Source organism: Elephantulus edwardii, unplaced genomic scaffold, assembly GCF_000299155.1.
Source record: "Elephantulus edwardii isolate Elephantulus edwardi_28Jun2011 unplaced genomic scaffold, EleEdw1.0 scaffold00048, whole genome shotgun sequence".
Classification (NCBI taxonomy): domain Eukaryota; kingdom Metazoa; phylum Chordata; class Mammalia; order Macroscelidea; family Macroscelididae; genus Elephantulus; species Elephantulus edwardii.
The window spans coordinates 3362591-3384476 of record NW_006399798.1 but is presented as its reverse complement, the minus strand read 5'-3'; the positions used below and the strand labels follow the sequence as shown (position 1 = coordinate 3384476).

Genomic DNA, 21886 nt, shown 5'->3' with positions numbered 1-21886 from the left:
GGTGCCAGTTGGATCCAATTTGACAAAATTAAAAATAAATAAATACAATTTTTTAAAAAAATGAACATTTGTGTTATGGTTTGGATGAAAGTTTATGGAAAAAATTAGTTTCCCAGTAAACAATGAGCCAAGGTGGACTGACACAGCATCTACACAAGGGCAGTGCAGGCCAGGCCAGGCCTGTTGCTCACCGAGCTGGCTCTAGGTGAGGTGACTCGGTACCTAACAGTGTCAGCAGCAAACAGCTTGACCACATTTTGCTTCAGGATGCCGGCTGCAATCCCATCAGTGTAAAGCGCTCTCCCCATTTCTCCCTAGATTCTCCAATTCCACTGCTCCTTCTTCCTTCTTTCCCCTTTCTGCCTTTCGAGAGCCCTGGTGGCACAGGAGATTAAGCACTGGGTCAATTGAGAAGTCAGTGGGTAGAATCCATCAGCCAAACTTGGGAGAAGCATGAAGCGGTCAGCTCCTGCGATGACGGCAGCCCAGGGACCCTAAGGGGCAGGCCACTCTGTCGTGCAGGGTCACAAGGAGGAGGGGTGACCCACAGCAATGGCCTTGGGCTTGGTTTCGGGCTCACTTCCTGCCTTGTGAGCTCTGGTTTTGGGTAGATGAGACGTCTTCTTCGACTTCACATTATCACGCATCCCTGCTTTGAGTTGTGAAATCATAGCTGAACAGTAAAGGCACTAGAAGCGTTACCAAAACAAAAATATTCACAGAATACATTCACAGAATGGAGAAGAGTAACACTTTTTTTTAAAAAAAGACCTGAAGAATCCATGTCAGACAGTTGGAAGTCGCTTTTCCTGCTGCTTCGGTGCCCATTGGAAAACACAAATGTGTGGCTGACTTCCCTCCGATTTCAAGTACAAAGCCGGCGTAGGTGAGAGGCTCACCCTGTCTCTGTCTCCTGAGGCTGCTGGTGAGAGTTACTGTATTGGGAGCGATGCCACCAGGATTCCAAACCCCAGCAGCATCACCCCTGCTGGACTGATGTTCTTGGATCTGCCAAATTAGCGTAGACCAGGAAGAAATGCCTGGTGATCCACGTCTCCAAACAGCCAGTAAAAACCCAACAGAGCACAAGAGACCATCACACCCAGTCACCAGGCGATGACGTGGCACCCAGAGCGAGATGGGACTTGCTGGAGCTCCTCCTCCTCGTGCGCGAGGGGCTCAGCTGTCTGCACGTCCCTCCGTCCCTCCGCTACGCAGGGATGCACCGGTGGACAGGGTCCAGTCCGCCTCTTTCTGAAAGCTTTTGCAGCTCAGCCCTGCAACTAGGCCAGGCAGCCCCTAGAGGGCAGTGTGAGGAGGCTGAGCAGGCATGGACAGGGCTGGTCCTCCCAACTCAGCGCCGTCCAGTCAGATCTGCTTCACAACTGACCCTGCAGAGGGCTTCTGATGACCGTAAATCACACGGGAAGAGGCCGTTCATCTTTCTCTTGAGCAGCTACTGGTGGATGTGAACTGGCCACCTTGAGGTTAGCAGCTCAACTCTCTACCGGCTGCACCACCAGAACTCCAAACAGAGATCCTGGGAGAGTGGAAGCCTTGGCTTACTGTGTTAGTAAGATCCTGCACCACGGCCGGGTCTGGCCCCTTCTCCAGACTCTGTTCTCCTAATAATCATTTTATAAATGTAATGCTGTCGGGTGCTGGCGAATTGATTCCAACTCCCGGAAACACTGTCGGGCAGAGCAGAGCCGCCTCACGGGCCTCCACGCGTGCAGATCTCGGCAGAAGCAGACTGTCTCAGCCTTCTTCCCCAAGTTTGAACCGCTCACCTTCTGATGAGCAGTCAAGGGCTTAACCATTGCACCACCAGGGTTCCTTATAAAGCAGCAAATATTTTTCAAAGATGATTTACCTATAAAAACATCAATTACAAGAAGAGGAACCCAGGCAATGGGAAATGCCAGTAAGCGTCTGTCCTCTGCCCACCCCCACCCCCCGCGGCCAGGGCCCAACCCCCGCACAGCTGCACTCACACTGGGGTGGGGGGCTGGCAGCCCAGCAGGTCCCCCTCTTCTGATCTATCATCGTGTTGATGTATGGTCTGCAGCATAGCTGTTCCTGGGCCTACAAATATCTTATTTTTCTTAAATCTCTTTAGAAATAATAGTGACTGGGCTGGAAAGTGGTACAGTCACTCTGACAAACAGTCTGACGATTCCTCAGTTCAAGAGAGCTCCCGTGTGACCCCACAATTCCACCTCTAGGTAGGAAGCCAAGAGGGGTGCAAACGCCCGTCCACATAAAACGTGTCCGTGAGATTTCACAGCAGCCTCATCGTTACCAGCCCAAACCCAAGCCCACAGCCCATCATCTGGTGTATGGGCAAACGAAACGTGCTCTGTCCAGACGCGGGACAGAGAAACGGCATCCTGACTCACGTGTTAAGTCAACAGTACAGAAGGACACGTTTCTCCAGCACAGGGACCCCTGTGACCTAGAGGAGAGCAGTGGCTGCTCAGAGATGGGTGCAGGGTGGGCGGGGCATGGGATGGGAAGACAGGGGTAGTGAAGGGGCACAGGGCAGCTTTTTGGGGTGATGATAATGCTCTAACTTTGTGGTGATGGGTGTCCAGATCTGAGAATATGCTAAAAATCCCTGAGTTATATACTTTGATTTTGATTTGAGGGAAGGTTTACAAAGGAAACGAATTTTCACTCAAACATTCATACACGTTACCTGACAACATTCATTCCAGCTCTCACAGGGAAACGGCACTCTCCCCTCTCCCTCCCTGTAAGTGTCAGCTCCCTTCATCCTTCTATGCCTTTCTACATCTTCCCGTTCTTTAGTGATACTGTCCTGATCGTCCTCTTATTAGAGGATGCTTTCCCCCTCACACATCTTAGTATGTGCCAGTTATGTGTTTATTAACTTTATTCCCCCTCCCTCCCAAAAAGGAGCGACAGTAGTGTAGCCAATAGGGAGCTGTGTAACTCAGACTGCGTGTCTTTGGCAGTTCGAATCCACCAATGGCTCTGTGGGAGAAAGATGGGTAATCTCCTCCTGTGCGATTTACAGTCTCCCAAACCCCACAGGTCAGCTAGGCGAGGGGTCCAACTCCACAGCTAGGAGTGAGTCCCCTTCCCAGTGCCAGCATCCGCTGAATTTGCATTTCAAGTGAGTAAATTGTATGGTATGTGAACTGGATCTAAGTAACTCTGTTAAAACTGATAGATGTTTGGGAGCTCTGGTGGCCTAGTGGCAAGAAGCTGCACTGCAATCCCAGAGGTATGAGGTTCGAATCTAGCAGATGCTCTGCTGGAGAAGGAGGGGCAATCTCCTCTTGTACCAGTCAGATCCAATTTGACAGTACACACACAAAAACATAATAAAATTTAAAAAAAATTTAACCCCCCCAAAAACTAATAGATGTTCATAATAAAACACATGGGATGTTCAGAAATGCATAAAAAGGTAGATTGTCCTTGAGAAGACAGACAAGTCTTGATGTAGCAACAAAGGGACTTGGGGGAGGATTTGCTGGGACAGCATTATGAGGAGGATACTGCCCAAAGGCCCCTGCCCAAGCCAGAACTCAGAGGTGACCGCCTCTCTCTCTCCCAACACTGGGGTGCTGAGGTCTCTGGGTCTGCAGGTTTCCTCTCTGCTCCTCCTGGGACATACACTCATTGTCCTCCCCTCCCCCGATGCAACCTTCTAGAACCTCTCCTGCCCTCACCCCCCTGTGGACACGAGGGGGCATCCCCCCAAGCGGGCTCTCCCACCTGCCACAGCACCCACTTACGTACCTGCAATGAGGTACTCCTTCTTCCCGCCAACGTCCAGCGAGACCCCGCACACTGCCGAGGAAGGCGCCGTGTAGATGAACTCTATGTCCTTCTCGGGTCCTTTAAACATCTGGAAGAGAGGACAAGGGACGTCAGGAAGAGGGGAGCTGTCTGGCCACAGGGGTCAGCTCCCACCAGAACATGCCGGGTGCCCACTGTCACAGCCACTGCTGATAAAGAGACTATCCAGGGGCCATCAATGACAGGAACCCTCAGAGGGTGGTCATGGCCATGCCCAGGTGGTGGTCTCAAGGGGACACAGCTGAGAAGGAGGGCATTTCAGAGTACTTGGGGAGGAGCCTGTGTTTTTCCTGATGATTCTGACCCAAGATGGGAAGCTATACAACCAAACCACACCAAAGTATCATTTCCAAAGCAGATATTCTGATGTGACCACCACGTGGGTCAGAGGGTGCTGTTCCAAGAAGGGTGCTTAGTTTTTAATTGTGACTAGGGAGGACAGAAGGAGAACTGATGCCTTTGAACTGTGGTGTTGAAGAATATTGAATATACCATGGACTGCTATGAAAACGAACAGGTTCATCCTACAGAGGGTTAAACCGGGCTGCTCCTTGGAGGCAAGGATTCTGAAGCTTCGTCTGACATACTCTGGACATGTTGCAAGGAGGGACTGGTCCTTGGAGAGGGACATCATGCTTGGGAGGGTGGAGGGACGGCGCAGGAGGGGAAGACCCTGGATGAGGTGTGTCGGAGACAGTGTGATGGGCACAGGACAGAGCAGGGTTTAGGGCTGTTGTACACAGGTTCACTATGAGTCGCAGACAACTTGATGGCACATAACAATAACAACAACAACAAATTGTGATTTGGGTCAAAGTTCACAGAGCACACTCATCTTCCCTCCCACCCACTGCTCATGTCTTGTTTCCTGACACTGATGGGACTCTCCATGGTGAAGCAGCACCCTTCCCGCTTCCTCCTTGTGTTTCCCAGTGCCATGCACCCTTCTTGCCTTCTGAGCCGCATCCCTGTGCAAACGCTGCCCTTTCAACCTCATGTCATTGATCATCGTAAGGCGTGACTTCCTCCCTGGTCATCTGATTCTCTTATTGTCTACCGTTTGGCTGAAAGGTTAGTCAAGGATCCAATGCTCTGCAAGGAGATCACCAGGCCTTTCTTCCATGGCACCTCTGGGTGGAATCAAACCGCCAACCCTTTGGTTAACAGCTAAGTGCATTTCTGCATCACCTGTATAAACTGCTGACAATAAGATATTCGACTATTATGCATTTCACCGAGCTTTTGTGGATGATCATTCTGACATCTTGGACAAGAACATTTATTTTCCGCTTTTGATTTTTACAACAAAATGAAACAGTGACAGTTACAACTTTAACAATGTTACAAAGCTGTCCTTCTGCCCAGAGCCTAGAACTTTCTTCTCTAGTACACCAATCCCTTATTGTCAACAACCGTGGCTTTGGCTCCTCTGCCCAGCGCTGGGTCTCATCTTCCCCACCTCCCAGCCTGTATGCTTCTTCTCGGAGCCCTAATCTCTCTGAAGCCTCCAGCAGGACAAATTTCTCTCCCTTGTCTTCTTTTTTTTAAAATTTTTATTATTTTTGTGTGTGTACCATCAAATCGGATCTGATTCATACAAGAGGAGACTGCCCCTTCTTCTTCAGCAGAGCACCTAGTAGATTTGAACTGTGTACCTCTGGGATTGCAACCCTTGTCTTCTTAACACTTGACCGCTGCACCCCCTCCCCCTGCTCCGCAGCCCTCTGCCTCCGCCAGGCTCGCTCCACTCAGCCTGACTCCTCTCCTGACAGTCCAGGTGGCAACTAGCTCCCCCTTTGCAGCAAGCCGCTGCCTGGGGACTCTCCTTCCTTAAACCCCTTCTCTCCTCAGACTTGAAGCTAAGCAGGCAGGCCAAGATGACACGTTGCCATCTGGGATCGGCCGCTGCTGTCCCCACCGCCGTCTGTAACGGAGCGAGTCCCCCAAAAGATCACTGAGCCAATTAGCCAAATTAACAAAGTTTATTCCAAGTTTGAACTGGGGCCCTCATGGACTGAAACAGCCGCATCCATGTGAGAGCCCCGAGACAAAGCCAGCTCTTCCTTTTATACCTTTTTAAATTCTTTGTCTAACTAATTGAGCTATGGTTGGCTATTTAGAGCAGCTGGTATAATGGCTTGCATTCGATTTGTTGACCATTGCACAGGGGGGTAGCCTGGAGACTTGTTGGGGTCTGACTGGTGAGTAGTTACCTTTAGGTACAGGAATGTGGGGAAGTTTTTCTATGCCTTTACAAAGAAGAACATCTTGCCTCTATAGGAGATGAGGTAGCCACGCAGGCAGGAGGAGGGGGGAAGGAGGGGGAGCAATGCACTGGGTCCGGAGAAGGAGGGGCAGAGGTAGCTGCACTTTAGCATAAGCTGAGGTTTGATTCTTACACCACCGAGTCCATTCCAACTCAGAGCAGCCTAAAGGGCAGAGTATTCTATAGAGTTTCTTCCCCCCCCCCCAATTGTGATCTGAGTAAAAATTTACAAAACAAATACGTTTTCCATTCAACCATTTACAGAGTTTGCTTTGTAACACTGATTACAGTGTAGTTACAGTTAGAAAACAATGACACTTCCCCTACTTGCTCCCTGCAATTCTCATCTCCGTGACTGCTCCCGTCTTAGTCCTGTCTTCTGAACTCAGAGTACCCAAGGCACTAGTCCGTACGGAAGGAGATTGCTTCTGCTGGTGGGTTTGAACCACTGACCTGTTGACAGCCAAGTGCTTACCCACTGTGTCACCAAGGATCTACTTGGGGATACTTAATACTTAAGTCAAATTTTTTCACGTTGGCTGTAGTCCCTAGAGGCAACAACTGAGTCCTTGCAGCTCTGAGCGTCCCCAGCATCACAGCCAGGGCAGCACTCATGGAACATTCTAGAACTGCTATCACAAACCTGGTGATGAGTTCAGGTGAGCCTACAGAGTTCCTATCCACTGAAATAAGGGTCAACAGGAACACACTGTTCCCCTTTGACTTTCTGGTTACTTCCTGGTTGAGGAAAACCAGGCTCCGTGTGATTGGAAGGCCTGCCCTCCGCCCAGGCAGCAGGGCTGTGGCCAGAGATGTGGAGTGTCAATGTGGGCAGACACAGCACCTGCACATGGTCGGGCCTCCTGGGGAGACCTGGCCTTTCTGAGAGCCTCAGCGCCTTCCAGCTCTGCCGGGGGAGGGGGGGGGCAGCCTTACCTTTATCTGCTTGATCTCATACTGGATCCTTTTAATAGGATTGCCATAGATGTCATTCCCAGAGTCCACCTCCTTCTCGCTGACTGCCTTGGCTCGGATCACTGCAAGACACGAGGGAAGCAAGGCATGCTTAGCACAGGGAGCCACCCCAGATGGCCAGGGCCTGCAGGGAGACCGAGAGCGAGAGACGGGGTGACCAGGCCTCTGGGCGTGCAGGGAGACTGAGAGGAAGAGATGGGGTAGCCAGGCCTACAGGAAAGACAGAGAGGGACCGATGGGGCAGTCTGGGCTGCAGGGAGACCAAGAGGAAGGGACGGGACAGCTGGGCCTGCAGGGAGGAGAGAGACAGACCAGGCAGCAGGCCTCTGGGTCTGCAGGAAGACTGAGAAGGACGGATGGGGCAGCCAGGCTTGGATGGAGACTTCGAGGTGGGAAGGAGGCTGCCCTCGGCTGTCAGGCCAGGTGGGTGTCCGCAAGTCCATTCCAGCCACTCACAGTGTCCCTGCGTCTTATGAGGGGAGCTGCCCTTCTGGAAGCCGCCTGCCAGTTTCTGCCCCGGTCACTCAATAGCTCACACCACCAACTGCTGTTAGCAGTCAAGCACTTAACCACCGCTTTATCCTTGATCTAAAACAGAAAACCCCTAAACCCACTGCAACCCCATCAGCAGACTAACTGCTGGCAAGCCAACCACCACGACTTCCACCCATGGAGCCACCAGGGGCCTCAACACTGGCCTCTGGTTAGGCATTGGGTACTGAACCCCTGACCACCAGGACTGCCTGTCCTTCACCTTCACTGACCCCCTGTGATCCAGAGCGACCCGTTCCCCCCTTCAGGGAGGCTCAAAGTCTTAGTGGGAGCCGAAGGCCGGCTGTGAAGGGTTCCCTGCCCCCGCCCCGCACAGGAGCCTTGACCTGTGGCAGGAGGTCCTGGACCCGTCCAGCTCCACGGGTCTTCACCAAAACCCACCCCCCACGCCGCCGCACCAGTGGTGCCCAAACCCCAGAGGCTCCGAGACCCCTTCTCAGGGTCCTGCTCTCTAATTGTGGGGCAGTCCTGGACTTGACCTCTGTTAACTGCTGAGCAGGGGCACTCGGGTGTTTCACCTGCTGGGAGCTGCATGCCAACTCAAAGGTCCCGCCTCTCTGGTGGTTCAAATCCCCCAGCAGCTCTGGTGGGGGCGGGGAAGATGAGCAATCTGCTCGCACGTGATTTATAGCCTCAGACACACTAGAAGGGCGGCTGTGAGGGGGTCCCCCTGAAGGCAGTGAGTTTCCGTTCTGAATTTGCGGAGCGGTTTACGTTTTCTGCGATATGTGTTATTGGTAATGCAGTGCTCTGAGCACCCACTGGCCAACCAGAAGGCCTCCCTTTAACACTCCTTCAGATGCACAAAGGGAGAAGGGTGAGGGGGCCTCGGGGCCCAGGGGCGGCTCGAGTCTGTCCTCAGTGTCCCTGGGCGTCTCAGTCACGTCCTCAGCAGGGGGTGTGGTTCTTGGTTGATCTGATGGTCAGTCAAGGAGACTCGATGAGGTTAAGTGCTCAGCTGTTAACTAAACAGCGGCGGAGGGCCCGGTCTGGATTGGGACCAGCAGGAGGCAAATGAACTGACCAGCCGCCCTGAACAGCCAATGGTGGGTAGATGTGGGCCCAGCCGACCCCCACTCCTCAGCAAAGAGGCTTTTCTGAGCGGAAGACAAAGCCCCTGCCATCTACAGGCTCCCAGGCTGGAATCCTTACGAGCAGAGGCTTCTTCAGCCTTCCAAAGAGTAGCTGGTGGATTTGAACTGCCGGCCCTTCCATCAGCAGCCCAACGGGTACCACATGATACGGCTGAAGACAGAGGAGCGGTTACCTACCTTAAGAGGCCCCATGAGATTTTAGTTTACGGGGCTTACATCTAAAGTACGCTCTACCTCACTGTCTTCCTAGTCTATTTAGAGAATTTCTCTGGAAAATGTCCTACAAATGAGTCTTTGTAACCCCTACTCCATCAGGAACAGGAGAGGATTAGGGTCAGAGCAGTTTCCACTTCCACTGGGCTGAGGGAGGCCGACAGGCAGAGCAGGCCGACTGAACAGACCACAGCAAGGACAGAGGCCACATGTTGAAAGGAAGGAATTCAGGACCATGACAAAAGAGGAAGGAGAGGGGGCAAGGTCAAGCTGTGAAGGCTCCAGAATGTTCCAGAATGTTCACTGCAGCCAGAGGCGGCTGCTGGGCCATGTGCCACAGGGCTTTCTGCTGGCAATTAAGCCAGGCCTCTGCCCTGCTCTCAGACGCCCAGCAGTGCCCATGTCAGCGGTTCTCATGGCCACAGGCCAGGCAGCCCTCCCCTTCCTCATTTCAAGGCTTATCAGGTTAACAGCATGACTTGCTTTAATGGCTTTAAAAGCTTTGCCTTCCAAACTCAGCTGTCAGGGTCACTCAGGGTGAGTGTTCTGTCAGCGGGGCTATGAGGAGGAAAAAGTGGAGTACAGGACATGTGGTGTGAGGCTCAAAGACGCCCTGTACCCAGAGTGGTCAGTGTGAAGCCGTGAAGCCCTGTCCAGGGCTGTCTTTCCTCCAGAAGCACCTGGGCGCTCTCCCTGTGTCTGCTCTTCCTGACCCCAGGAATGCTGCTGGGCTCCAGCCTGGGACCACAGCTCACATCACAGCCCTGCTGACCCTCCCGAGCCCCTTCTGCTGGCCTGAGCCCTGCCTGGCTGGGGCTGCAGCTTCCTGCTTCCAGGCTCAGCCAGGCCCAGCCTTCCGACCACCTCTAGAATGGGACACCCCAGAGCAGAGGGCCACGGCCCGGCTGGCCAGCGCCCTGTTCCCAACAGCCTTTCCTCTTCCCTGACAGGGGATGTTTTCACAGACATGTCCATCCTGGCTGCCGATTACCCACAATTCACCCCAAATATGAGACCTTCCAATCTGCTGCTGTTCAGCCCGAGATCCCGCACCCCACCCTGAACACACTACCGGGGTCCTCATCTGCGCAGGCAAGCTCCTCTTACTCTCAGATGTCATCTCCTCTCCTTGTATGGAGAACTCCTACTCATCCTTCAAAGCCCAGCTCGGTCCCCCACCCCACCCCCGTCATCCCCCAGGAGGGGCTGCACAGCCGCCGCGCCCCACACCTCTCATCCTTTCGGCTGTGTTGCCTGCAAGGCTACCTGTGCAGACACGCTCCAGCGGGCAAAGCTATATTCCAACCGAGAGCAAGAGGCTCAGAAACATCTCCAAATGGAAAGAAGCTGGGCCCGTGGTGGCAGCTCACCGGGTGAGGAATGTCTCTGGACACCTCTCAGCTGCCCAATGTGTATCTACTGAAACATCTGCATGAAAAGCACTGATGTCAATTTGGGAAAAGGACACATTAACTGGGGCTCAAGTTCGCTCTTCGCGTGGCACGGTCCCCAGCTCGCAGGAATGAACGCATGGAGAGCAAAGGACGCCAGGTTCCAGCAGCAGCAGTCCTGCGGTCCTCGCTGGCCCCCAGTCCTCTGATCCGCCTCCTGGAGGTCCACTGCTCTGCACAGTGCTTAGCGCACCGCCCAGCCGACACGTTTCCGGTCAGCTGAGCCTGACCCCTACCAACCTCGTGGGTGGGACGGGGCAGAACTGGGCTCTGGAGGGTCTGCAAGGGCTGAGTTGTGCTTGTTGCTGTTGATTGCCAGGCCTGTCTTCCTAGGTGCCTCTGGGAGGATTTGAACCTTTCCGGTTTCAGTTTGCTGAGTGAGGCAGTCAGTTGAGCCAATTACTATCTGCACGCTCAATATATTCACAAGTTGTCAAGCAGAGAAAAGAGAACTTCTCCACAACAGCCACGAGGGTGTGCTGTACTCCACGCACTGAGCATGCGCCCCTAAAGCTGCCACCAGCCAAGTTCTCGTGGGAAGGTGTGGTTTCGGGCTCCAGCTCATGGTCACCTGTCAGCGGGGGGACCTCAGGGAGCCTCCTGGACCTCTCTGAGCCCCAGCTGCTCATCTGACAGGCAGATGACAAGAGCAGTACCTACCCTTCGCAGGCTCGCTGCGAGGCCTGGAGGGCTCATGTACGGGACGTGAAATTCCTGACATTTACATGGGTGATGGAGCAACATAGCACCGAGTCCACGATCCTGAGACCAGAAGACCTTGGTGGTGCCCGACCACCACTGCCTCTCTGAAAGGGCTCACAGCAGACGGTCGTGGAGGGAGTGGACAAGCATGTGGGCCAGAAGAACCACAAACCAAGAAAGCAGACCAAGCTTACCGGGCTGACAGAGGCTGACGGAACCCTGGGGACTATGGTCCTTTATTTCCTTCAAGTCTGGAACTAAACTTACTCAGCCTTCTGTCAAACCAGATAGACCTACAGGGTGATCAATAATATGAGCGGAGAGCACACTTCTAATTGTACAAGAACAACAGGGCTGCGTTTTCCCAGAGATCTAGCTCAGGAGGCAGGGAAGACCAGGAAAGGGCAAATGGAAACTGGATATCCAGGGATGGAGTGGGAAGACTGCTGTTACAGTGTGAGGATTATAGTGTCATCAACGTCAAGAAACATAATGTACAGGAATTGAAAGTGAAACCAATTTCCTCTGACAACTTTCACCTAAATCACAATAAAAAGTTACGATAATAACAAAAGGGTCAGCACTGCAGCGAAGGCAACAGAGCCAGCCTGCTACCACTGAACTGACTTTTACTCATGGTGACCCTTGTGTCACAAAGTGCAATTGCTCTACTGGGTTTCCTTAGCTCTATCTCTTAATCTATTTGTTAAGATCTCTGGTAGCCTAGTGGCTAAAGAGTTGTGCTTCCAACTCAAATGGTTCAAATCCAGCAGTGGTCCTGCAGGAGGAAGACGGGCAATCTTTCCATGGAACTTACGGCCTCTGCAACCCCCCTGGAGGGTCAGCTGTGAGCTGGCTCTGATTGGGCCGCAGTGAGGACCGGCACAGCAGCGGTATCATCTTCTCCCAGGGCGCTCTGGGGGTGTAATCCATGCGGGGTTACACTGAGAACCCAAAAGCATTCCCTCTCTGGTGGTTCTGATCCACCAGCAGTTCATGGGGGGAAACGCAAACTGCGTAACTTACAGCCTCCAGAAAACCCGCTGGAGGGTCAGTTCTGACTCAGCAGCTGAGACTGAGTCTTAAAATCTTTTCATGGAAGCCAGGTCTTTACTCCAGGCTTCTGGATTGAACTGCTAACCTTGAGGTCAGCAGCTGAAAGCAAACTGTGCTACCCATGTGCTTCACTGCAGCCCAAAAGGGTATTAATTCTCCTGCTCCTGGAAAGCCGCATGTCACTGGTCAGGTACAGAGTGGCCAGTTCTTGGCTGGGATGCAAAGAAAACAACTCCCAGGGCCCAGAACCGACACAGCTTCTTCACGTTTGTTTTGGTTTGGGGCTTAAGAGGACCCACTTTCCTTTTGTATAATGCTAGAAAAGTAGCAACTAGTTGAATCAGGTAGACTTGGGATGTAGACACCTGTCCCTGTGTCCCCAGATACTATGGGGAGGAGAAGAGTGTGGGCAGAGAACAGAGCAATCTCACTCCCCCTGGGCTGCCCTAGAGGAACAGAGATCTAGATTCCGGGATCTCTGAACTTTGGGTGGGAACATCCTACTTCACTATGCAGAATGAGAGATTATGGGAGAATAACTGAGATTGAGAGGACCGGTCTATGCAGCCTTCCTCATCGCATCTGCCCCGGCTGCACAGCGTCTGCCGTGCACAGCTGGCCACGCAGAAACGGCAACTCCTTACTTACTCAAAGTGAGGCGGACTTGAAGCGCTTGCTGCAGAAAATCAAAGACTGCAGCCTTCAATGGGGATGACATCTCAAAACCAAGGACAAGTATCCTTACCACTGGGCCAGTAGGCAACATCCTGATAGATGAAGACTGAAACTGACAACGACTCCATCTCACTTGGTACCACCAGTCAGGAGATGAGGAGATGTGTTGCACTGAGAATGTCTGCAGTCAAAGACCCCTCAAATTACTGAGGAGCAATGACATCAGTTTGAAGACCAAGGTGCCTCTGATTCAGATTATGGTCTTTTCAATCACTTGCTCGACATCTGGGAGCTGGATAATGAATAAGGATGACAGAAGAGCTGATGATTTTGAGCTGTGGTGCAGAAGCAGAGTACTGAACATCCCATGGACTGCCCAAAGAAGGACAGATGGCTTGGAGAGGGTGTACCCAGAGTGCCCCTTGGAGGCAAAGATGACACAGCGTCACCTCACATACTTTGGGAATGTTGTTAGGCAAAGCTATTCCTCGGAGATGAACTGACACAGTAATGGTTGCAGGAGGCTTAAATGTGTCAGAGTGGATGAGGACGGTACAGGACAGGGTCTGCGGGTCACTATGGGACACACCTGACGCGTGGCACCCAACAGCAGCAGCAGCAGCAGCAATGTGAACATGCTTAAAAGCGAACTGTAGATTCCAAATGCGTTAAGAGCCAAACCACCAACCAAAAGGCCAGTGGTGCCCTTTCTACAAAGACGGTGCCAAAGGTGAAGAAGGAAGCCCCTGCCCCTCCCAAAACTGAAGCCAAAGCAAAGGCGTTAAAGGCCAAGAAGGCGTCCTGAAGGGCATCCACAGCCACAAGAAAACAATCCACATGTCACCCACCTTCTGGTGGCCTGAGATGCTGAACCTCTGAAGGCAGCCCAAATACCCCCGGAAGAGCGCTCCCAGGAGAAACAAGCTTGACCACTATGCCATCATCAAGTTTCCCCTGACCACTGAGTCAGCCGTGAAGAAGATAGAAGATAACAACACATTTGTGTTCATTGTGGATGTCAAGGCCAACAAGCACCAGATCAAACAAGCTGTAAAGAAGCTCTATGACACTGATGCGGCCAAGGTCAACACCTTGATCAGGCCTGAGGGAGAGAAGGAGGCCTGTGTTCAACGTGCTCCTGATTATGATGCTTTGGATGTTGCCAACAAAGCTGGGATCATCTAAACTGAGTCCAGTGGGCTAATTCTAAATATGAGTTTTCCTCACACACAAAAAAAGGTCATTGGTTCAAACCCACTCGCCATCCCACAGGAGAAAGGAGAGGCAGCCTCCTTCCGGCAAGCGGGCAGCAAGCGGGCAGCCTCGGAACCCTCTGGGGCAGCTCCATTCTGGGGCTGCTATGAGGTCGACTAGTCTCGCCAACTTGTACATCACATGTGAACTTTATTTTAATAAAGCTGGTTGTTTAAAAAACACTTACTGCTTACTGAACACCTATGAGGCTCTGGCCCTGGGGTTAGGCACACAGTGGGGGTGGTCAACACGTCTCGTCCCCCAGGGGTGCTGCTCTCACCCTGCCCCGGGTGAGGTACCACACGAGTGCGTGCACTGCTTCCCAGAGCCTCACTTCCCCCAGACCGCCCTATTCTGTCCTTCCCTTTTTTCTTCTGCCGTTAACGTAACATCTGGGTTTGCGATCTAGGGTGACACACAGGCTGATGAAGTCACTGCCAGATGTTAGCTACTGGAACGCACCCTCCACTTAACTGGCACAGGCCGCCACAGAGCCCTGCCCCCACACCACGAGGAGACCACATGATGTCACTCCCCTCCCCCCAAGGAGCCTGTGAAACCGATTCCAATGAAACCCCACCCCGACCGACACCGAGAAGGAAAAGAACTGGGCGGGGAAGTGAGAGTGGGGGAAGAGTCCGGCTCCAAGGTGCTGGGGACAGCTGTGGACACAGCTGGGGCGTGCCTGCGGGAACCTCAGGGTCCCCAACACACACCAGGACAGTAACAGGACTGGGGGTCAACCACACAGGCCCCGAGCCACGCCCTCTGCTCCATCCTCACGCAGTGGCTGGCGCTACGGAAGCCTGGGCCTGCGTCACCCCACAGCGTCTCTGGAATTCTGTGTCACAGAAGAGGGCTGGGGCCACAGACGACGTCTTTTCTTGCTAATCGTGCATCTGCTAAATCCAGGTCATTATCTTTCAGGAACCACGATTCTTGCCCATCTTTGGGGTCAGGGCTTGGAGAGCTGCTCCATGCTCCCCGAGGGGTCCTCTCTACAGCTTCCACTCTGGGAGGGGGCCCAGGGAGACCAGCTGTCTGTACAGTTTGTACAGGGCCTGATGGAAACTAGGGCTGTGTTCCCAGCACCTCCCAGCCACAACTTCCCAGAACATTTGTCAGATACCCCTGGTCCTGTCCTGGTGGGTGGGGCAGCCTCCTGCTGAGAGCTCTGGGTGAGGTGGAGAGTCTGGGGACAAGCGAGTGAGCTTGGAAGGGGACCGTGCTTTGAGGGTAGGGGTGCAGCTCCTGCCACAGCACTGAGCACGGGGTGGGGGGTGTGTGTGCAGCCAGGTAGGGGGCTGTCACAGATCTGCCCCTAGCCAAGGTGGCCCAGGTGTGCCCAGTCCCCTTGCCCCTCTGATTTCCCACCTGGCCCACCTTCAACTTCCCAAGGTGCCCCTCAGTGGACAGAGGTCCTTGCTTTCTCAGAGGTCCCTCTGGGCAGCAATGGAGCAGGCCTCCCTCATATTCACTCCTTTCTGGGAAAGGAGGGGATGCAGGGAACCAGCGAGGCCTAAAAATGGTCTTGAGGGGCTTCTGTGGAACATGGCTTCTCCGCTGTCCCAGCAGCTGGGAGGGACTCCAGCTCCCACATCCCTCCTCCTCCTCCCCCAGGGGAAGTTCAAGGGCAGCACCTCTACTTTAGGCAGAGCTGAGCGTGCACATAGTGAGGGTCAATGTCTAGAACTGCCAGGTGGAGGCTGGAAACATCCAGAGGGGGCCCAACTGGGGAGGTGCTCTGAGGGTGGGGCTGGAGGGGAGGCCAGGAGCCCCCCACCTTGTGACAGGAGGCTCTGGTACAGACATGTGAGCGGCTGGCAGGCAGATGCCCGTCTCCATGGAGACCAGCTCTCCCTCCGTTTCCTTCCTGTTTGCTCATCTTCCCTTGGGGGGTATGAGGGGAACAGCATTTAGAAGCATGTCAGATGAGGGGGGCATCTGATAGCCCTGCCTCCAGCTCTAGCCCCCTTACCTCTTGCCCTCTTCCCTGCAGCCCTGGGACTGGGACCCCTCACCCTCCAGGCTCCCTAAAAGCCTGACAGGACCCCTCCTGAGTGTTCACGCACTCTTCAGCCCTGAGGACCCTTCCCCAGCACCCAGCACAGCAGGCGGCTGCAGTCCAGGAGGCTGCAGTCCAGGGGGCTCCCCCAGCAGCCAGCCTCCCCCACAGGAAGCCACCAGCACCCCATTCTGCTATCATAGCCCTTCCTCTTGCATCTTCCTGTGGGCCTGACGGGCACCCCCTGCGGCCTGGCTTGTGGTGCTGGGGGCCTGGCGCTGCCCGCTGCCCACTCATGCTCACGTGCTGCTGAATCATTTGACAAAAATGCCTGCGCTGAAAGGCTCTGCGGAGAACAGTGCTGCTCTGTGCAGGGAAGTGTTGCACTGCACCTTCTCCCCCAAGCCCAGCCCTGCAGCCTGGGGCAGGGGGAGCGGCAGAGGGCCAGGGCGGGGAGGGGCACAGGCAGGTTCCAGTGGGTGCCAGCTGCCTCACAGGCTCCATGGGCTCTGACCTCGGGCACACACGCCCCCCTAGGCCTGCTCCTTTTGGGAGCCAGGCTGGTGACTGGGACCAGGCTAGGTGGGAGGGGCCAACCCAATGGCATCATGTCTCAGGGAGGGAGAAACAGGGGTCCCAGAGGCAACGCTCTGGGCCCCACCCTGCCCCCTCCTCTTTTTGCTCCAGATTAGCTTAACCTTGCAAATAACAGCAGACCCTCGCCCCCAGGCTGCCAGTGTGTGAGACTCGCATAGATGCAGCCTCTCTTCCACTACCTCTGCACAGGGCAGTCTGGGGAGAAGCGCGCCCCATCTTTTCAGACCCCAGGACGGTCTTCTTTGAGCTTTGTGCCCTTTAACTAGAGACTCTGGCACAGATACGTGAGCGGTTCCTTCTCACAGCAACTGAGGCATTAACGAGCAGAGGTTACTCAGGGCTGCTAACCAAAAGGCCAATGGTTCAAATCCACCAGCTGGCACACAAAATCAAGATGCAGCAATCTGCTTCTGTAGAGACCACAGCTTTGAAACCCTAGACAGAAGTTCTGCTCTTTCCTAAAAGGCCGCTAGGAGCTGGAATTGATCCGAAGGGTTTGGTTTTAAGTTTAGGTTCTTCAGAAACAAACAGCCAGGCCTTTGTTCCATGATGCCTCTGAGTGGACTTGAACCGCCAACCTTGATCAGCAGCTGAATGTGTTAAGCCTTTGAACGAGCCAGGGACTCCTCTCATCAGAGGCCTGAACAGGACTGATGAGTATTATCATCTCCCCACTGAAGAAGTTCTGCAGGTCACAGACAAGCCCTCTCGGGCTCCCCTCCAAACCCCTATCTTCCCATCCCATGATCTCCTTCCGAGCTGCGGACACCCCCAGGCATGTGCGTGGCTGCATGGACAGAGAGGTACACCTGGTGAGTGGTCTCTTCCCGGGGAAGACGGTGGGTCGGTGTAGTGGACACCCCCCAGCATGTGCGTGGCTGCGTGGGCGGAGAGGTGCACGGGGTGAGCGGTGACAGGACACAGTCTCTTTCCGGGGAAAGTCGGTGAGTCCACACAGCTGACCTTTCACTAGCAGCGGGATTCTTTAACCACTACACACCATCAGAGCTTCTTTAAGGACCGGGGGAGCCATTCAAACATGGGGTGCCCTTGGCCCCCCAATAGGAACGGACAGCTTGCTCACAGGAGGGTTGTTTTTGTGGCTCAGTCAGAACTGACCCGGAGTTTCAGAGGCAGTAAGTCACAAGGGAGGAGACTGCCCATCTTCTCCCACAGAGAAGCTGGTGGATTTGAACTGCACACCTCTGGGTTGGCAGCGCAATTCCTTACCACTAAGCCACCAAGTACATAAGCCGTGTGAAGCTCTAACTAGGGGACTGGCCCATTTGCCACTCTGACCTGTTTCCTAATAACTCCCATAGTTGTGAGCTCTGTGACTTCTGTGTGGCCACTGGAAGGAATTCTCAAACCCGGCAGAGAGTGCTGTGGGGTGGGGGCTGGGCAGCTGGTGTCAGAAGGCGTGAAGGCGGGAGGGTGCCCCACAGCGAACAGGCTGTGATGTGTGAGCGGTGGGTGTGACGTGTGAGCGGTGGCTGTGACGTGTGAGGGTGTGACGTGTGAGCGGTGGGTGTGACGTGTGAGTGGTGGCTGTGACGTGTGAGGGTGTGACGTGTGAGCGGTGGCTGTGACGTGTGAGCGGTGGCTGTGACATGTGAGGCTATGACGTGTGAGCGGTGGGTGTGACGTGTGAGCGGTGGCTGTGACGTGTGAGTGGTGGGTGTGGCGTGTGAGCGGTGGCTGTGACGTGTGAGCGGTGGGTGTGACGTGTGAGCGGTGGGTGTGACTTGTGAGCGGTGGGTGTGACGTGTGAGCGGTGGGTGTGACGTGTGAGCGGTGGCTGTGACGTGTGAGCGGTGGGTGTGACGTGTGAGCGGTGGCTGTGACGTGTGAGCGGTGGGTGTGATGTGTGAGCGGTGGCTGTGACGTGTGAGCGGTGGGTGTGACGTGTGAGGCTATGACGTGTGAGCGGTGGGTGTGACGTGTGAGGCTATGATGTGTGAGCGGTGGGTGTGACGTGTGAGCGGTGGGTGTGGCGTGTGAGCGGTGGCTGTGACGTGTGGGGGTGTGACGTGTGAGCGGTGGGTGTGACGTGTGAGCCAGCCTCCTTTCTCAGGGGGGCTTTAATAAGCCTCCTTGCCTCTGTGAAAGTGGACAAGGCCAGGCACCTCTCCAGTCAAATCACTCTCACAGGTGGGAACTGAGAGCTATCTTCAAAGGAGAGGAATTGCTGAAGTATTAAAGGTCTAAAGTACAAGGCCCTTGGAAAGTTCTAGAAGACACAAAGTGTTCAGAGACGGAGCATCCTTGGGGAGGATGAGAATGAAGAGCACTTCACAGAGTCCCTGGTAGCCTCTCATGGAAAGTTCTAAAGTTCTAGAAACGTGCACTTCTTGACAGTGTGGGTTCCCAACCACAGCCAGCTGAGGCTAGGAGCCTGAGAGGATGGGGGACCAGGTCTGACCCCCCGAACCCGCCAGTGTATTCATTCTTCTGTGCTTGTTGTTCCAAAGAGGATTTTGGGGTGAAGGCTCTCAGCAGGAGCTGACTGTGTGGGGAGGAGAGGTGCAAGGGGAGAGGGGACGCTTGGAGTCTGCCGCCTCTCAGCCCGTCTTGTGTGCGAATGAGTCGGGAGTGGAACTGGTGGTGACGAGAGTTCACTGGAATGTGGGTGTAAAGGGTAGGAGTGGAGTTCCTGGCCCAGGGAAGGCTGACGCTCGGCCCAAAGACACCGAGCCAAGGTCATAGGCTTGGAACCATGGTCATGGGCTTGGAGCCATGGTCAAGGGCAGTGCTGAGACTCACACCAGGTCTACAGAGGCCTTCTTGCCATGACATCCCGCTGGCTGCTGGGGGCGCTGCTGAGCACACGGAGCCAAGGCTGAGCCTGACTCTGCGCTGTCCGCAGAGACCTTTGCCTTGCTCCCCTGACCCCAGTCCAGCCAGGACAAGGTGCACGGAGAGGGGCGGCAAACTCGGGGCTGCTAGACTCCAGACCTCCTCTGGGCACCACAAAGGGGCGGCACAAAAAAAGCTACTCATAAGCCCCTGCAGGGACTCACTGGGTATTTCGTAACACACACCACTGGCCTGGGCAAAGGGATACCTCATCCTTTCTGGAAAGAAAGGGTGGAGGTCTTGCCCCTCGGTGAGGGGACATGGAGGTGTGACCAGGCAGAACTTAGTCACCTCACTACGTCTTGCTGCCTGTCCCCACACCTACTTTTAGCTCCAGTGTGGCCGAGGAGGGCAATTCCTCACCCAGGACACATGGGCCACAAGTGCCGCCTCCAGAAATGGAAACAAAACAACCACAAAACAAGCCCACCCGCTCATTAGGTGGCGGGTGCCCGGCTGAGTCAGGGACACCTCTGTCCCCAAGTCTCAGGGAGGGCTCTGGTGACCTCCACATCAAACTCAGTGATCCCCCAGCGGCCCCTCTAACCTCACCCACCCAGACAGCAAATGTCCAGCAGCGGTTCGCCCTCCTTGGACTCCAGACTCCAGGCTGAATCCAAGTGACATTACCAGTGTCTCCCAGCCCTGAGCGGTTTATGCCTGACTTGGGACTGAAGATGATCTTCCAGACCCCAATTTCTTTCCTAATCTTGCTGAGCAAATTGTGGGGTGGCTGTTACACCCTAGCCCATGATATTCTAGCAGTAGAGAGCAGGAAGGAAATGGGATAACACGGAAGGACGGGACAGGGTCTCTGTCAGACACACAGATGCAAACCATGCATACCCCTGCAGGAGACACGAGCCAAGGCTGATGGCTCTGCACCAGGTTGTGGGGGACCGGGAGACAGCGCCCGAGATGCTCAAACAAGCACGGTGCTGGAGCCTGGGTGTCCAGGACACGTACACAGCAATGGTGACCTCACCATGCCTCCCATATGCCACCACTGGGCACTGTGTATCTGACTGAGTGTACCCCTTCCCCAAATCATCTCCCTGTACCTGGGGTCTCTGTCTCATGTCCTTTGGTATGTTATGAGCAGAGGCCTGGCCCTGGAGAAGGACATCATGCACGGAGAAGCACAGGGCCCGCAAAAAAAGGTGGCATTCAAGGTCTGACACAGTGGCTGTGACAACAGGCTTAACCTGGCTGTGACTGTGAGGACCTGCAGGAGGTGTCCCCTTGTCCAGGGGACTGTCAGGGCTCAGAGTGGACCTGATGGCACCTACCAACAACAGACCTGTGGAAAGGAGCCCTGGTGGCACACGGGTTAAAGAATTTGCCTGCTAACCAAAGAGTTACTGGTTTGAACCCACTCGCTGCTCAAAGGGAAACAGTCTGCTCCCATAAAAGTCCTGGGGTGAGTCTCCTCTGTCCCCCAGGGCTGCTGTGAGTCAGAAGCCAGAGGACAGCATGGTTCTGGGCTTTGGCATACCTGTGCATGTGACCTAGTTCGGAAAGAGGTTATCTCTTTGTTGTGTTAACTGGATCATCAAACCCGAACCCATCAACTGATGGTGCCCAGTGGATTCTAATTCACAGTGGCCTGGACAGGACAGAGCAGAGCCACGCCGTTTCACAGACTGCCTGCTCTTTCTCCCAAGGATTCGCCGGGGGATTTGAATTGCTGACCTTGGATGAGCAGCAGTGTTTAATCACTGCGCCAAAAAGCCAAGTCAGCAGCAAGCCTGCCATCAAGTCAATGCCAATGCTTGGATTCCGGGGCCATAAATCCTAACAGGCTTTGAACTGTCAACTTTTTGGCTAGCAGCCCAACACTTAACCCATTGCTCCATGAGACATTCTCGATCACATTCTAGCAGAAAACCAGAAACCCAAGCCAGATGCTACATAAAAGAAAAAAGAAAGGCTGAAGAGAAAATCAACTTGCTCTGTAAACTTCCACTCAAATCACAGTAGACAGCTGAGGAACCAGAAAACAAAGCAGGGCTGTTGTATCTCCTCTGCCCACTCCCGCTGGGATTCTGCACCTAATCACCCCTGAGTTACAAAGAAAGCAGATTAGCTGGAGGCAGGAGAAGGGGCCTGCTATTCAGCAGCAGAGGCAGACACACCCATAAGCTCAGAGCACCAAGGACTGCTATCCAGGTGCTGTAAACGGAAACAAAGAGGACCTTCCCCGACTCTGGTCCAGCAGCTTTCTGGACTTGTGTTCTTCAGAGTCACTCCCTGTGGTCGTTGTGTCACGGCAGCAGTTGGACGCTCAGACAGTTATTATGAGCATGTGTCTTTCCAAGGATATGTTTTTATTTCTCTTGTATATACACCTTGGAGTAGA

The 21886-nt window shown here is 54.1% G+C and overlaps 1 protein-coding gene across 1 annotated transcript in view; it reads right to left on the bottom strand.

Annotated features, from left to right (window-relative positions):
- Positions 1–21886, bottom strand: part of LOC102864031 (metalloproteinase inhibitor 2-like) — a 51182-nt gene that overhangs the window by 2607 nt on the left and 26689 nt on the right. The window contains exons 2-3 of the mRNA XM_006886168.1: positions 7034–7134; positions 3772–3880 (exon numbers count right to left, since the gene is read on the bottom strand). Of these exons, the coding sequence (XP_006886230.1) occupies positions 3772–3880 (109 nt within the window). The 5' untranslated portion in view covers positions 7034–7134. The remainder of the gene's footprint in view (positions 1–3771; positions 3881–7033; positions 7135–21886) is intronic.